This window comes from Brassica napus, chromosome A7, assembly GCF_020379485.1.
Source record: "Brassica napus cultivar Da-Ae chromosome A7, Da-Ae, whole genome shotgun sequence".
Classification (NCBI taxonomy): Eukaryota; Viridiplantae; Streptophyta; class Magnoliopsida; order Brassicales; family Brassicaceae; genus Brassica; species Brassica napus.
Genome location: NC_063440.1, coordinates 15,247,434 through 15,263,937, shown reverse-complemented (window position 1 = coordinate 15,263,937; position 16,504 = coordinate 15,247,434). Strand labels below are relative to the sequence as shown.

Genomic DNA, 16,504 nt, shown 5'->3' with positions numbered 1-16,504 from the left:
TCTTTCAGTTGCTTCAATATTATAAATATTTTCTATCGGTATGATAAATCCTTGATATTTGTGTTGACTAAAAAGACATAAATCTGAATAATAATAAATTTATAGTGTATTTGATAATTATAAGTATAGAAAATTTTCATTATAATAAATTTGATGATAAAAATAAAATCATACTTTGACATTAATATTTTTAGAAAATATCACTATTTTTATGTGGTGCTAGAATTAGTAAATAAATTATTTTTATTTCCCTGACAATCTACACAAATTGATATGGATTTTCAAGGTGTAATGCTAACTTTTCTTTCTTCAGTGCACAATCTGCACAACTTTTATTTTGGTGAGAATCTTCTCTCTTGACTCTCTTCAACCTCTTTTTTGTTTCTTAACTTTTTTTTTTATGAGTTTACTAAAACATTTTTTGGATTTGTAAATGGTATATGTGTTTTTGGATCTATTAATTTTAGTAGTTATATAGGGTAATGTTTGTAACCTATAATATTTTTGTACAATTATGTGTAATCTTGTGGAATATTTGGTAGTTACCATTTAAAGATTACCAAATACATTAAAAAAATTTAACGTACTAAAATTTAAGTTTCCTGAATAGAAAATAGTTAAATATATTTAAGTTAAGTTATTAATTTTATTAATGTATTCCTTTTGATCTGTGAAGATGGCTTAATAAACAAAAGTAATATGTAAAGTATATTTTTTTATAACTGATATATTTTGATTGAAATCGGAACAACAAAAGAAAAAAAATGATAAACAAAAACGGTGATTCAATGTATTGATCTCAAAACATAAAGTACGAAAATCAAATTGTGGAAAGCAAAAAAAAAAAGCCTAGATGTTAAAGAGAGCAAAGAGTAAAAGAAAGATTTAAATGCTGAAATAAAATAGAAACAGTTAAATTCAATTAAATGCTGATAGTTTTAATCAATACTAATATATAGTTATGGATCAAAATAATTAATATTGTTAGCTATAAATATATGAGTGGCATGTCATTGTAAATAAATTAGAAAATTAAGGGCATGATCCTATTAGAAATGTTGCTTTAATAGTACATACTAGATTTTGACTCGTATTTTGAAAGCTCGGGATTATTTTCTAAAAAAAATTTAACTTTTGTTTTTTTTTTTTTGCTAATATTTTATATTTTTGGTACATATATACATGTTTTAAATGCATGCTAATTTTTTCGAATTTGTATTAACGGTTTATTTGTAAAACTAAAAATTTTAAATATGTTGAAGGGTTTATTTTAATATAAAATAATATTATATTTTAGCATGATTATATAATATAGTTAATCATCAAAAGTAATCTATATTTTCAACGTATTAAATATTGTATTATTTATTTTCTATAAAATATTTTAATTTAGGTAATGTAAATTATATAATGAAAGTACATTAAATTTCATTTGAAATTGACATATATATGATTATTTTTTAAAAAAAAATTGGAAACAAAATATCCTTAGAATATTCTGGAGCATAAATTTCACATATCTTCTATCTAAACGAATATGGCATAACAGAATCAATAATACTGAAAAATATTTTATAGTTACTTCTGATATATTTTGGAACTGAAAAAATCTATATTGTAAACTTCATAGTATGTAAAATTACATTTTTGTATTAATATAATATAATCTAATATATATATATATATGTAAATTAAAATTCATATTTTCATTTGTTATAAAATTAATATTGTCAGCAGTTATATTATTATGTGCAAGTAAAATCATGTAGGGTTTTTTTAAGACATCTAAATAATTATAATATAGGTTATCAATAATTAATAATGTTAATAAATGCTAGGTGAATGTGATTGGTTATTAAAAACTCTGATATCTGATTGGCTGAATATATACTTGGCGGAAATATTTAAAAAAATCTTGAAAGAGTAATAGTATTCCATTGTAAATAATTTTAAAAGTATTTAATAGCATAATCCTACGAGAAATTCTGCTTTAATAGTATAAATGTTTTAATAGTACAGATAAGTGGAGATGCTCGGTCGGAATGCTGTTGAAAAACCCATCACTTTCTATTGTCTGGCGGTTGATCGCAAACCAATCCAAAGTCCACAAGCTAAACGACCTAACGTTTTTACAAATAAAACCCCCCTAATTTACTACCTTGGTTTGAAAATCAACAACTATTAATGATTTTGATGTGTCACTCCAAGCCATGTCATCGGGTTGGACACTTTTTAGAGCATGCCCATTGAAGGTTTTAACTTGAAGTTCACACAAATTCCAAGAAAACAAAATAATATAATATACAATTTTTTGTGAACCTGTTTCCTGCAACTCCTTGCGTAAGGGGCGGTTCACTACTGTTTCGTGGGCCCCACCACACGTGGCGGCCCACGATTGGTCTGCCTAATTTTTTTTTTTTTTTTAAGTTAAACGAAAAAAAAATAGAAAAAAAAATAAAAAATCATTAAAATTGTTTTGGAAATCGAGCTCTCCTAAGTTTACTGACGGGGATGCTCTTACAATCACGAAAAAGCGTTATATAAATCTCCTAAACTCGTCCCCGTTATGATGTGATTCCCATACTACTTTTATCATTAACATTACCATATGATCAAACTTCACGCATGTTTTTTTTTTCATTTAAGAGGTAGATGATTTGCCAACAAAGAGTTCTCATTTATCTCTCGCCTCCAAAAAATCCATGATAGGGATGTTGTATGTATTAAAGAAAAAAAACTCAAAAGTGATCTAACATGTTCTGCTTTTAAGGGTAAACAAAGACATTCTCAACTTTTGTCATTAACTACAATACTAATTTCAAAAGCTTCGGTTAAAAAGATTTAAAAAGTAAAAGACGAAGCAAATGGATGTTACCGTATAATCTGTTTCGAGCAAATTTTCTTCTATATATTCTTTCTGGGGTGGATAATTGAGGGGAAAGTGGGATGTGCAAATGGCTTAGAGGGTATACTTTATTCATCGTCATTTGAGATTAAAGCAAATGAGAAAGGCTTGAACTTGTAACCATCTCCATGGAAGAACTTCCCCATGAACTCAACCCAGTGAAGACGCAGAGCATGAAGAAACGCACTCAGTGTTTCCATCATCAGAAGTATAAACGCTGTTGCAAACGCAAACACCACTAATCCGATTAACCTGATCAAAATGTTCTCATACCTGTTTTGCAAAATTCGGCCATTAATTGTAAAATAAAAAAAGTGAGAAATTAATTTTTGAAAAAAACATGAAACTAAAACTACTACTCACCCCCAGGCAAGAAGAAGAACTTTCTCATAGAAGACCGTCGACAATTCCGAATGAGCCAAACTGTAAAACGTCGAAGAAGACTATTAGAAACAAATATGAATTTAAATGGTCATATGTTAAAAAAAAAAGCAGAAAGGTTTACCTAAGAGCCCAGAGACGAAGGTAAGATGCTGTGTTAGAAACTGAACCTAGAACAAACTCTATGGAGTGAATCAATTGATGTACAAAAATCTCGCTGAAGTTGAACTCTTCTTCCTGATGGCCTCTAGCTGAGCCTGGTTCTACATCCAGATCCACCTCAGAAGTACCAAGAACACCGTACGTGCGACCTTGAAACCTCTATAGAAACAAAAATATTATCCATGGATACACCCCAAAAAAAAAAGATGCAGTGAAAAGTTTAAAACGGGAGATACCTCCATGTGAATTTTCCTGAGAGCAAAGGGTTTAGGAAAAAGCATCCATGGGACAGCGATGAATGCCATAAGCAGTAACAAAATCTGCACAATAGTGGTTAAGATGAGTAAGGATGGAGCAAAAGCTTATATAGCTTTGGATTTAAAATAAAAACAGAGGAAACTGTGCCTGAAGTGGACGTTGGCCCCAGAACAACTCATTTTCACCAAGTTCTTCGGTTGGACTTAGAAACATGTAGATCATGACATGGTACAAGTCTGCTTGAGATCCAGTGCACCACTTGATGATAATGAGTAGTGATAGGTAACCGAATAAGCTGTTCAGAAATATCATCTGAGGTATAAACTGATACCTGATGGTGACACATCACAAAGACATACGTAAGTTAGAAACAGGGCAAATTAATTCAGAAGCTTGGGAAGATAATAATAAAGGAAGAACAAACCTTATGTCCAGCGAAGAGCCGAAGAATCGAGCATTGAAGAAACTTAATATTAATCCCAGATTCATCTGAGCAATTCCCAGCAGGATAGACATCTTCATCTTAAGCGAGTTTAAGTAAGGCAATTCTGAACGACTTCCGCGCCAACTAGGATCTACGCCAAATGGGTACGGATCACGGTACTTGACTAAACCAACCGTGTACGCATCACTAAATAAAAAAAGTAATGTGCATATCAGCAACAGGTAGACTAATAATAAAATACATGACACCTCACTTGATCAAGATTCAAATATAATACATACCTACAAGTAGTATCTCTGCATTTGTAAGCTGAGCCACCAAATATGTGGAAAGGAACAGAAAAGAACTCATTGTAGATAAGCCCACAATATATTGAAAAAAGTGCCATAAGTAAGATAACATAGCGGCCTCCAAATAGCATCTCCATAAAGCTTCCGAGTTTCTAGTAACGGTAAAACACACAGAAAAATCATACTAGATAAGTAAAAAATTCACACAGGCAATGATATTCGTACCACAATAGCATCTTTTTCTCAAGTTAACCTTTATACTAGAGTGAGAAGGTAAGCTAACTGTAATTACTAATCCCTTATATACTAAAGCACAAGTCACTCAAGCAATAAGATTTTGACATGTGTAATTGTTTTTACAAAAAAAAACAATTTGACCAAATTTTTTGATTATGTAATTGCAAAATTATTAAATCGTTCCATGAATTCAGTAACTCCTGATACCAACTGCCTATCTCATATATAGAGTTCAGTTAACTATTTTTATCTTTCGATTCTTCTTTTTTGATTTTTCTCAACAGTTTCACTTTCTTTGTCTTTTTATGTAGATTTTGAGTGCAGCAGATATCTTTATTCAAATCGATCATTTAAAAATCTGTGTTTTTATGATTCTTTCTACATGATTCAAGTTGATATCATACTTTACTTCTATTTTGTATTCTATTTTTTTTTAAAGAGTGAAAACCAGAGATTTGTTTTAGAGGATATTACTATTAGAAGCATGAAGTTATTTGATTCAAAGCGTGGTTATTCCTGTGAAAGAGGTAAACTGATTACATTTAAAATTGTAATTATCTAAAATATGTTTAGATAGATGAAGCTTTGTAGACATTTTTAAAAAAGTTTGAAAAAAACTAGAAAAACAGAGTGCGGTTAAACATGTGTTATCTAGGTTTAGAAAATATGACTAAAATAAACAGAGAAGCTGTATGGGAAACATATGTATATCTTATTTATAGTTTGTTGATTTTACTATCTTTTTAACATCACTAATTTTACTAATCTATCAATGAAATTTCTATGAGAAACATATTTTAATATGAAATGGGTGCAAGTAAATATTCAGTGAAATATTTAATCAAGTTTTACATGTGTTATCTAGGTTTTACATGTGTTATCTAGGTTTAGAAAATATGACTAAAATAAAATTTTATTTTTATGCGTTGAATCATTATAACTTATCAGATAATTTGGAAAATAGTGAAAGTAAACCGTGCGTTAGCACGGGGATAATACTAGTTATCACTAGTTTGTTATTCAATTAATACAGCAAAAGTTGAACCATACCTGCGAACTCAGCTTCCTTTCACGGGCAAGAAGATACAACGCTCCTAGCAGCAAGCATAGACCATGACCCCAATCCCCAAACATAACAGCAAACAAGAACGGATATGTGACAACTGAATAAACTGCCGGGTTTGCCTCTTGATATCTTGCAACACTGCCAAGCAAGCATTAAGTCGAGAATACATGAGATAGTGAGCAGCGGAAATAAATTGGCACAAGCAATCAACAATAACTTCATTAGGAAGATACGGTATGAAGGAACTTCAGCTTTGTTAGAAAGCAGCCAGTTACTCTTCTAAAATCATTTATGCATGATTAGGAAACTCGGGGCCATACACTTGCATCTAAATGATAAGCGGGTTTCATGCTCGTGGACATTACGATAGTGCCAGGTTATGCCAGATAATGGAACTAACCCGTAAGCATCGATAATCTCCTGGAACGCATTTGTAAGTTTGTTCGTTCTGAAATAGGTGGGAGGTGATTCTACCGCTTGCATTACATGAAATATAACGCCAACTTGTGAATTGCTGTCGAAAGTGGCTCGCTGAAGGACCTCATGAATCTGCGCAGACGTTGTTGATGAATGAAGTGCACTTGCAAGTAAATAACACTAGTCTATGTAAAGGAAAAAAACATTGTATTATACCTGGGTCTTAGCAAATGTGGGGCACCAACCTTCGCCAACAAGGCATTTCTTCGTTACATCAAAATTTAGCATGTTCAGAGTATCATAAACAGCTTTTTCTCTCCGAACCTAGCACAAAAGGACAACTAAAATCATGGCTGTTCCATACTCTATGGACCATACAATCTCGCATATTCTTACTTAACCAGAAAGAGAATTGTAAAAAAACTAACAGCAGGTGCTATTTTTTTACCGTGGTTATCCATTTAGTCAAGCTGTAACCAACGGCATTAAGAGCATCATTCCGATGGCGAGTTCCAGCATCTAGAGTGGCTTCCAGATCAGAGAGTCGGGATAAAACCTAACACCAGATACGTTTATATTTTAGGAGCAACGTAGTGTGATGCAGTAACTCACTACTGTTCGGGATAAGAAATATTGGTATTCTCCAAATAATATAGCGTGACACAGCAGCTAACAGTCGCATATAACTGGGAATCATATGAACAAGAAGAAAGCAACTTGCAAGAATTGTTAAGGAAAAAAAATTGCACACAGATATCTTAGAATAGCGATACCTGAGGAAACAATAAAAAAAAAAACAAGTTAAGGAATATCCAACTTACTTCTCTCGTAAGCTGCCTCTGCTTTGTTGTATCCTCGGGGAAAGGATAACAATTTGCACCAAATGCTTCACATATTTTCAATATTTTTGTCCTTGCTTGCTCCCCAGAAAAGAAAACCACAAATACAATTTTCTCCACCTATAAGCACAAAACCAGTTAGTAATAAGCATCTCGCTGAAATAAGAAATGATTATCATCGAGATAAAGAAAATATGCTGTCTGAGAAAATAAGAGATCATTATCACCATTTCTGATGTTGAAGGATCCATGATCTCCTCATCAGAGGGTGTTTGGTTGAAAAGCATATTGCCTCTTGTTGCACGAAACAACATTCTTTCAAACCTAAGAAGTTTGTCTTTGTTAATGATTCCACTAATAAATCTCAGTCCTGATTGATTCAAGGGTTCGGGCCTCATTTCCTGAGAAGAAAATAATTGAATTTTTAGTAAATATAATTTAAGATTCCAGATAACAGCAGCAAATGGAATTTTTGACATCCAATCACCTGCTCTAGTAAAGAGGAGGTCTCAATAAAACCGTTATTTGAGTAGGTGCCTTCATGGAGTTCTGTTTCATCTCCAGTTGCATGAGCATTACTTGAGACGAGGAAACCATTGGCCTAAAAGAAGTAACATATTAAATGAGAAGATGAGCTTTATCTTAACAGATAAAAATTGAACGAGAACTGAACAACAGCTACTGTACTACACAGCATTGTGAATTGGTCAAGAAATTTTCTAATTAATATAAAACTTGAGCAAGAAGGGCGAATACACCTACCTTTTGAAGAACTATCTTGAATTCGAGAAGTTCGTTATATGTCTGCCGAAGCTTTTCACTGTTTGAGTTCATTTCCAATACTTCATGCTCGTGTTCAGCAAGTTGTCTCTGCCGAAGAAAGCAATTGTAGATACAAAGAAAATTACAAAGTGTTGCAAGAAAGTATCATGCCTCATCCCCAACAAAAGAGGCATTACAATAGATCATACCAAAGACTTCTCAGCAGAAAGAGAACTAGAAAATTCATTTCTTACCTCTAAATCTCCAAGCTCAATGTCCGGTTCTAATTCATGGCGTGGTGAACATCTTAAACCAGCTTTATCAATTTGGTCTTTGAAAAAACGAAGCTTCCTTGACATCTCACCACATCGTTTTACCTGTTAAAATCCCCGAAGAATTTGCATAAGCAAAGAAGCTCATATACACACACAACTCCTATTCTATCAACTACACCCAACTCCTAAAACTGTGGGGGATTGATTCAGCTTTTAAACAAAAAGAAAATTAGAAACTAGACTGTTCAAGAAACACTAGCAGTAGCACTATACTGTGGTTAAAATAGCGCCTCATGCTCTGAGGCGAGGAGATGGTCAATCTCGCCTCTAGCTATAGCGATCGCCTAGGCTCGCTTTAAGGACTTGAGGCGCCACCTGATAAATACAAGTGAGATTAGTTATCCATTCAAGGTTATATATTCATGTTTATCCTTAACCATTAAAATTAAAAATAATCAAATCTTCATAAAACTAGCCTTAAAACATCGATTTTAAGCCACAAAATCTGCAAACAAAACTAAACTTAAAAGTTTTAAAGAAAAAAATCTGAATTCAAAACGTCATCATAACTCAAAAACAAACAGAGCTTCAAAACAAAGTCATAATAAACCCATAAACAAACTCAGAAATAAACTCAAAACAAAGTCATCACTAAATTAGTCCAAATCATCATAGTAGAAGATTTAGAGACTCTCTTATCTCTATAGTTTAGGCGTTAGTAGAAGATGAAGAAGCGTAGAGATATAATGATGCAAAATTGTTGTCATTAAATTAGATTTTAGGTGAATTTGTTTTGGAAACATAAAAATGCCAACTAAATATTTAATTTTAATCATAATTGCTTGTTTTAAGCATGCAAATATAATTTATTAGGAATCTTACCTTAATATCCAAAAAGCGGTGAGGCGTCCAAGGCGGCGTGAGGAGGCGTGAGGCGTCCAAGGCGGCGTGAGGCGTCCAAGGAGCGTCGCCTTCATGAATTAGCCTCGCTTCAAGTCCTCAAGGCGACAACCCACTTTTGGACCTCGCCTCACGCCTTAGCTCGCCTAGGCGTCGCTATTTTAAACACAGGCACTATATGGAAGAGAAAACATATAACTAAGGAACCAATATATTCAAAGGTGAGCAACATGTCCAGTTTCTCACTGTGGATAATCAAGGCTTGGTAAACAAGAGTTAATATAATACAAAAGACTAACGGAATATACGGTTATACTTCAAAATAAATGAAATCTTAAGAAGAAATCTATTCCACATTTGTTAAATAACCACCATTAATTGTGTCGGTGACACCTGAATGAAGCTACATTCTTCACTAAAAATCCTCTAACAAGAACCATCATATTTTAGCCAGAGTTTCTACTGAGCCTAATACATATACTGACATCCACATCAAGCCAAATTTGCACACAACATCACAAAAGTAGAAACCTATCTGCATTGAATCACATACTGTAAAAATTTAAAGAGAACGTTGAGTTGAGTCGATACCTGATTAGCAAACGTCCGCTGAAAGGGACTTTTATCTGCATTTAGCTGTTAAGGAAACGAAGATAAAGAGTCTATCAGATTCTTCAAATTCAACACATCTCAATTCGTAATCAATCCAGCAATCTCAATCTAGTTCAAAAATTTTCAAAGATCATCCATCACTACTAAGCATGTTCCACTCGCGAATCACTCAAGAGTGGATCAAAGATCAAAAAGCATCTCAATCTTCCACCGATAGCTAATCATCTAAACGGAGATAGCAACAGATTCGATCGATTTGTTAAAGAGAAGAAGGCGGATCTGAGGATTCACAACAACAACAACACTCACGTCGCGGAACTGTAAGAGGCCGAGCTCGCCGAGATAAGTGACGCAGCGGTGAGCGGACTCGACGGGGATGATAAGCTGGACGAGCGTCATCTTCTCCGAGCGCATCAGATCCATCTGCGGCAACTTGTCTAAGAAATCGTCCATCTCTTCTTCCTCCTTGTGCTATCGCTCACTCTCTCCGATCAGATCTGAAATTTTGTTTCCGTCGAAGATCTGTGGAGCGGAGTTCAGTTTTTGGTGCCGTCGACAACTGCCATGAGAAAACGAGGATTTGGCATCTCCAGTTAGAAGAAAAAAATAAATATGTTAAAAAATAATAATAGTTGTTATTTCGTTCACTTTCCTTCGGGTAAAAGTTTGGCGGATACTAAAATTTTAGGGATTTTATTATCGGTTGGAAAGTCAAACAATTAACTTTTTTCTGATCAAACCTTTTCCATTAAAACTTCAAAACGTAATCAAACTACAACTTCTTCAGCCTCAGAGATGTTGTTTGACAGCGTAAACAGAGCGTTCTTTGCCAAAAGATCAGCAGGACCATTACAAGTACGTGTATAAATTTAAAGGAGATAGAAAAGAAGGAGCTACTCAACACGCCTAAGTCATGGAGTATTCCTCGAAGGGCGACCACAGTCTTCTTCCCTGTGATTGCATCAATAAGACTCTTATAAGTTGAATAACAGATTACCTCTTTGATATTGGAGGAGATAGCCTTCAAGAGACCGGCTTTCATCGCTAATGCCTCTGCTGCTAGAGCTGATGCGATATAGCTTTGAGACTCAGTTCCTTGGAACCGGACCGCGCCTGAGGAGTCCTTACAGACCCAGCCCAGACCCCCTGCACAAGTAGATCCATTCCAGGCAGCATCCGAACAAATAATGTGAGAGTTTGATGGAACCTGAGGTAGAGCATTCCCATGTCAAACAATTAACTAAACACAACAAATGTTGTAAAAAAAAAAAAGAACAAGAGTAGTCTTGATCAACAAAGATTCAGAAAAAAAATCATTAGAATCGACTAGAATGTTGCGAGATATATTGGATGTTTTAGATTATAATAGAGTTTAAGAACAAAGAGTTTTATGTGGAAATGTATTTTCACAACTGTAATATTATATATACATATACAAAATCAAATCAGTTGATTAGGAATTTCTGACAAAATTGAATTAAAAAATAAACTGAACAGAACTTCTGAAAGAATCTACCGGGAGAAAACTTCTGCAATTTAATGCTTGCATTTTCTTAGGTTTATCCGTGCTGCCAAGTCAATAGGCTCCCACCTTGTTGTATACTTGTATTTACTTCTCTTTTTCATAACATGTTATAAGATTTTGTGTGTTTGTATACTATATTTTTGTTATTTTTGATATTTCTTGACACCACCAGAACACATTGTAAAACTACAAGTTAGTAGAGACAATCTCTCTTGGTCCAAAAAGTGATTTTTCTAGGATTTGGCAGAAGGAGACAAGTAAATATGACTCCAAAAAGGTTCCAGTGAGAGGATGCTTAAGACAGACAAGTAAAGACTATCATGTACACAGTTTCAAACCAAACCACACATTTACTGCTCGGTTTACATGCAATCTCATTGGTAATTGTGTTTCTTACATTCAAAAGTAGAGAAGATCAAAAGACCAACTCTGTGTTTTTCAAACCTTTAACCACTCAAGACATGGACACAAACCCCACCAGAACCTCGCTGCGTAATAATCTTTCATGTAATATCTCTTGACCAAAACCGATTATGTAAATGTTGAAGGCTTTCCCACGAATCTTCCATCGTAACTCGTGTCACAGGCAAGAACATAGACATAAAAAGACCCACTTCGCTTTTCGGTCTCACCACTCAGCAAGAATCTACAAAGCAATTTGTTAGAAAACTTTGATGTGACCTCTTGGTAGGGTTCAAAATTCCGTCTAAAAGAATCTCCTGGTCAGGACTCTCTGACATTTACACTCTCTGACATCACGACTTCACTTTTTCGTTTGGTTCTCCCCTAAGAAGCCTTAACCCCCTTGCAGCTTTTTTACCTTTGTCCTTCTTTAAGAGAGTTGACATTAGTGAGTAGAAACTATAGCTAGCGGAAAAGTAAAGTAAATGAAAAAGTGACAACAACTCACATCGACAGAACAAATTCCAGGGAACAGGGCAGCACAGAAGATTGCGTGGACAATATGATCATTGTAGCTCAGCTTACTGCAACCTTCAGTGTTATCAATAAGAGAAGCCTCCTTGAGGAGAAAGAAGAATTGTTTCCGCATAGATTCCATGTCCTTAAGCGTTTTGGGAAGAGAGAAAGTTCTTCCAGCAATACTCGTGACCAGACTGTGTTCTTGGCTCAACATTTTCTTGTCTCGAATTAGAAGTTTGCATTTGGGAGTCAACATATGAAGGACCTGGCTTTAAGATTGTTGGGTTTATTAGGCTTCAAAAGATACAAAACTTTAAGGGAATTATAATGGACGTAACGGGCCAAACCCTCGTCTTCTTACTTTATGCTTTAGGTTTAATTACCTTTAATTTCCAATTATATTTATTAATGATCATTTTCTGTATCCTTTTAAGGCCAATAAAATCAAGGCAAGTGATGTGTTTTTCTATTTGTTATTTTGTGTTTTGTATTCCTTTTAGTTCTTGTTTGATTGTCGTATTAAGGCGTCTTTAGATGGTGACATGAGTTAGAGTTGGCTAAGTGTGAGTTATAATGTGTTATCACTGAGTATCAATTTTGAATTTTGAGTTACTACTTTAGAAAAATGTATAACTCAATTCTTAACTCAACATCAATGTTTACTACTTTAGAAAAATGTATAACTCAACTCTTAACTCAACATCAATGTTTTAGAAGTTGAGTTATTATTTTTTTTGATTTTGTGTTAGTTATCCGAAGTTACTTTCAGTTTTTTTTTTAAATTAATTTAATTTTTTTCTAATACACACCCATGATTATCTCACTTTTAGCTTTTGGCAATTCATAAAATATTTTCAAAAAACTTATATACCTATTTACTCATTGGTCAAAGATGTTTATAAACTACTATTTCCATTAGAATTACTTAAACAAAAAAATCATATAAATTTAAATTGTTAATTCTGCTTAGAAGTTATTTGAGGGGTTTTGGGAAAATTCTAAAACTTAAAAATAGAAATCTATATGTGATTTGGCAGATATTTTCTCTAAATTTCAGAGTTGTTTAAGGTGATATTTTCTAATTTTCGAAATCTGAAATTTCAAGCACATCTTTATTCGAGAACTTCCGTCGTGGATAGCCGTCTGATGCTCCATAACCTTTTTCATGTATTCTCTCAAAGAGCTTGATGATGATGTATGTTTATGGGCACTTATAGCATAATGAATCTGAAATTGTTAATTAAGAAAAGGGTTTGTCCAGAAACTGGAGCTTTTTAGTATAATATTACAAAATAAAACTTTGCTTTGGTTTTCTTGGTTTGGTTCTTGTAAGACTGAGAATGAAGACTTCAAGCAAGATGTTTAATAGAGATAGGTTCCAAGGTAATGCCGATTGTGGTAATAAGATGAATGAATGTTTGCAGATTCTAGTTCCTTAGTTTGTATATTCATCAAAGCTCTGACTTTTGAATTAATGTTGATGAATGAATCAAGCAAATGTATACCTTAATCATGAAAAACAGTAATCAGATTTAAAATTGGGCTGAGACGTGAGAGTCTCACTTTCTACAGAAGTTTTATGGTGACATGCGAGCTTTGTTTTTTTCTGGTTTTAAAGTCAAATGAATTATCTTGCGGAGAATATTTAGATCAAATTTCTTATCGGAAAGTAAGAATTAGGAGAATGAACTCGTTCAAGCAGTGTCACACTGATGTAAATTACATTCTGGTCTAAATTTGATCTTCTGTAACGTGCTCATAGAGACATATCATCGACCAAGTGGTGTTTCGAATTTGACAATGAGATCTTTTACTTACAACTCAAAGACGGGTTTCCTCCAGTGACGGAAGTCGTCTACGTCGGGTCGGTAAATGCTGGTGTTTTTCCCTTCGAGCAAGATGACATGTCTCTCAGTTTTTTTTTCAAGGTGCGACACTATTTTTGTAACATGTTTTATTTTACTTTTTTCTTTATTTTCAAGTCTCTTCAAATATCAGCTCTAGAGATGTTATTCTATGAGAACTGTTTTAACTGAAAACTAATGTAAAGGCTCCTGAAATCCCTATCACAAAAGTTTCATCATAAATATTGTTTACAGTTGAATAACAATAGATTTGATAGAGTTTTAACAAATTGTTAATTGAATAGCAGGGGATTATAAGTGACTTTTAATAACTTTGTCCAAATTCCATATTGAATAACACTTGATTTGAAAATAGTTTTTAAAATCACTAGTTGAATAACAAGAGATTTTAACAAAATCTCAAAATCTCTTAAAACTATTGTTCCAATACATCCCCCATAGTAATTCATATTTTTTACAGCAAACTCACTACATAAATCTACAAATTTTATTACATAGTTTTTACTACGAATTGATCAAATTATTACTTTTGTTTTACTTCAACTCTAACTTAACATGTCATCAGTCTGAACCATTTTTTAATTGCATTTGCAGTTTTGATCACATTGCAGGTTTCACTCTCTACTCTTGAGGCTGTGGATCAAATATGGATTTGAAAACGCAACAAACAGGAAGTTCGAAAGTGTGAAGGACAAGGATAAATCACTTATTTATTTCGTTACAAAATATTTGATCATTTTCGTTGAGCGTATATAGTTAAGATTTGGTTTGATATGGTTTAGACTGGTCCTGAATTTCAGCTGATTCCAGTATAAAACTATTGGAGCAGAAAGGAACTTGAACACAGCACCTAACAATAAATGTAAGGGTTTTGCTGCCTAACAAGAGAGTCAAAAGAAGAAGATGTTTTCTGACTTGTGTGTGTGTGTTTCCATTGACACATTTAATTTTCAAAAGAGTTTGCTTGTGTAAGAAATTGGATGTAACATTACTGCAGCTTCTCAGGTGTGGGTCTTTTGATTTCCCTTTTCATCTCAAGAATACAAAAGCAATTAATTTATAGCTCATAACAAAACTTTTTCGAGAAATACTTTCAAATAACATTTTATTCAAAAATAGCATACAAAAGGAAAATTTTTTAAAAACCATTTTTTAAAAATTAAAAGAAATTTTAATACAATACTTAGTATTTAGGAGTTAGGATTTAAGATAAAATTTACGGTTTGAAGTAATTTAATTATTTTGTCATTTAATAAATGCTATTTTGGAGATTTTCTTCTTGATGCTATTTAAAAGCTTGTTATTTTAGAGATTTACCATATTATTATTATACTGAAAATATAAGAAAATGACAAATAAATATGTAGAATATATATATTGCTATAATTTGTAATTAGTAATATATTGTTTTCCTTTCGAAATAAAAAGACTAGCTAATATATTTTTAAATGTATAATTTAGTGTATATTTTGAAATTAATTCAGGCAATTATAACAACTACAAAACAAAATTGATCATACAACATCTAATAAATTTATAATATGCATAAGAATTTAACCATATTTTTATTTTGAAACAAGTAATTTCTTTTCAATAGCATATTAGAATGATATTTTAGAGAGACAATAATGAGCAGAACTTGTTTTATTCCTAGTTTAACTTTTATTTTTTATTCAAGTAAAATGGATGAACTAAGTAAAGTTATAATATTTTCCAGAAACTGAAGTAAATGAATGAAGTAACCGTTTTACTCTGACTAATAAAAAAAAAAATGTACTCTATGCAAATCATTTTTACTCTTTTCACCTTTTTATTTTCCTTTTTCATATATTTTCTCTATTTTGCTCTCAAATTTACAAATCAGAGTCTAAGTAAATAAAGGAAACACTGATTAGTTCAATTCAACTTTTACTCTTTTTTTTGCTTGCACTTTTTGTTCTCTTCATTTTACTCTCAAGTTTACCAATCAACTTTGGTATATAAAATTATGAAATAAAAGGTATTACTAAAAGAATTATTGGTATTAGTGGAGTTAATGTCAGTAAAATACTTTTACCGTAATAGGCTCAATAATAGACTTAATCATCTTAAATGAACTTTATAACGAAATTAAATTATACTCTAATAATATTGTATTTTAGAGTAAAAATAGAATGAGAAAAAATTACATTCCTCTATCAATACTGTAATCTTTTTTACTTTATTATAAAGTAAAAATAAAATATGGTTAGAATATTTTTATTTTAAACTCTATTCTAAAGTGAAAAATATAGTAGTCAGAAATGATTTTAATGCCACTAGAACACATAATCTTCTCCACTGCAGGCTGCAGCTACTGATCTACAAAAGCAGTATGACAACAAATCTTGACTGGCATTATAACAAATTTAAACCATTGATGTGGCTGACAAAAAAAAACCATTAATGTGTGTTAAATGCTTAATCTGTGAATGTTCACAGAATCAAACGGTACTACCGCTAACGTCCTTAATATGCTCACGTACGATACTACGTGTAATAGGTTGTTAGTTTATTTATAACGAAATTTAATTTGGCCACATGAGAATTAAGGGTGATACCTCAATAGACTCATGTTTTACACGCCAAAAATAACTCAAGATTTAGAAGGATTACGTTTTAGCCA

General features: G+C 32.6%; 1 protein-coding gene across 1 annotated transcript; it reads right to left on the bottom strand.

The window, feature by feature from the left end:
- Positions 1-2,653: 2,653 nt before the first annotated feature.
- Positions 2,654-10,168, bottom strand: LOC106358598 (V-type proton ATPase subunit a1). Its single transcript, XM_013798428.3, has 18 exons — positions 9,859-10,168; positions 9,529-9,573; positions 8,017-8,139; positions 7,763-7,870; positions 7,488-7,601; positions 7,228-7,401; positions 6,983-7,120; positions 6,610-6,717; positions 6,378-6,485; positions 6,145-6,293; positions 5,729-5,882; positions 4,433-4,593; positions 4,131-4,337; positions 3,854-4,037; positions 3,685-3,768; positions 3,411-3,607; positions 3,269-3,328; positions 2,654-3,178 (listed from the first exon to the last, which is right to left on the bottom strand). Exons 1-18 carry the CDS (start codon positions 10,000-10,002, stop codon positions 2,974-2,976), a joined length of 2,463 nt encoding a protein of 820 aa, XP_013653882.2. The 5' UTR covers positions 10,003-10,168; the 3' UTR covers positions 2,654-2,973.
- Positions 10,169-16,504: the final 6,336 nt, after the last annotated feature.

Excerpts from the sequence above, each read along its gene's own strand:
- LOC106358598 (XM_013798428.3), bottom strand. The coding sequence starts at position 10,002 with ATGGACGATTTCTTAGACAAGTTGCCGCAGATGGATCTGATGCGCTCG. Across the intron at positions 6,718-6,982 it reads AGAGGCAGCTTACGAGAGAA|GTTTTATCCCGACTCTCTGA; the intron begins GTAAGTTGGATA and ends ATCTGGTGTTAG. Across the intron at positions 4,038-4,130 it reads GGCTCTTCGCTGGACATAAG|GTATCAGTTTATACCTCAGA; the intron begins GTTTGTTCTTCC and ends TGTCACCATCAG.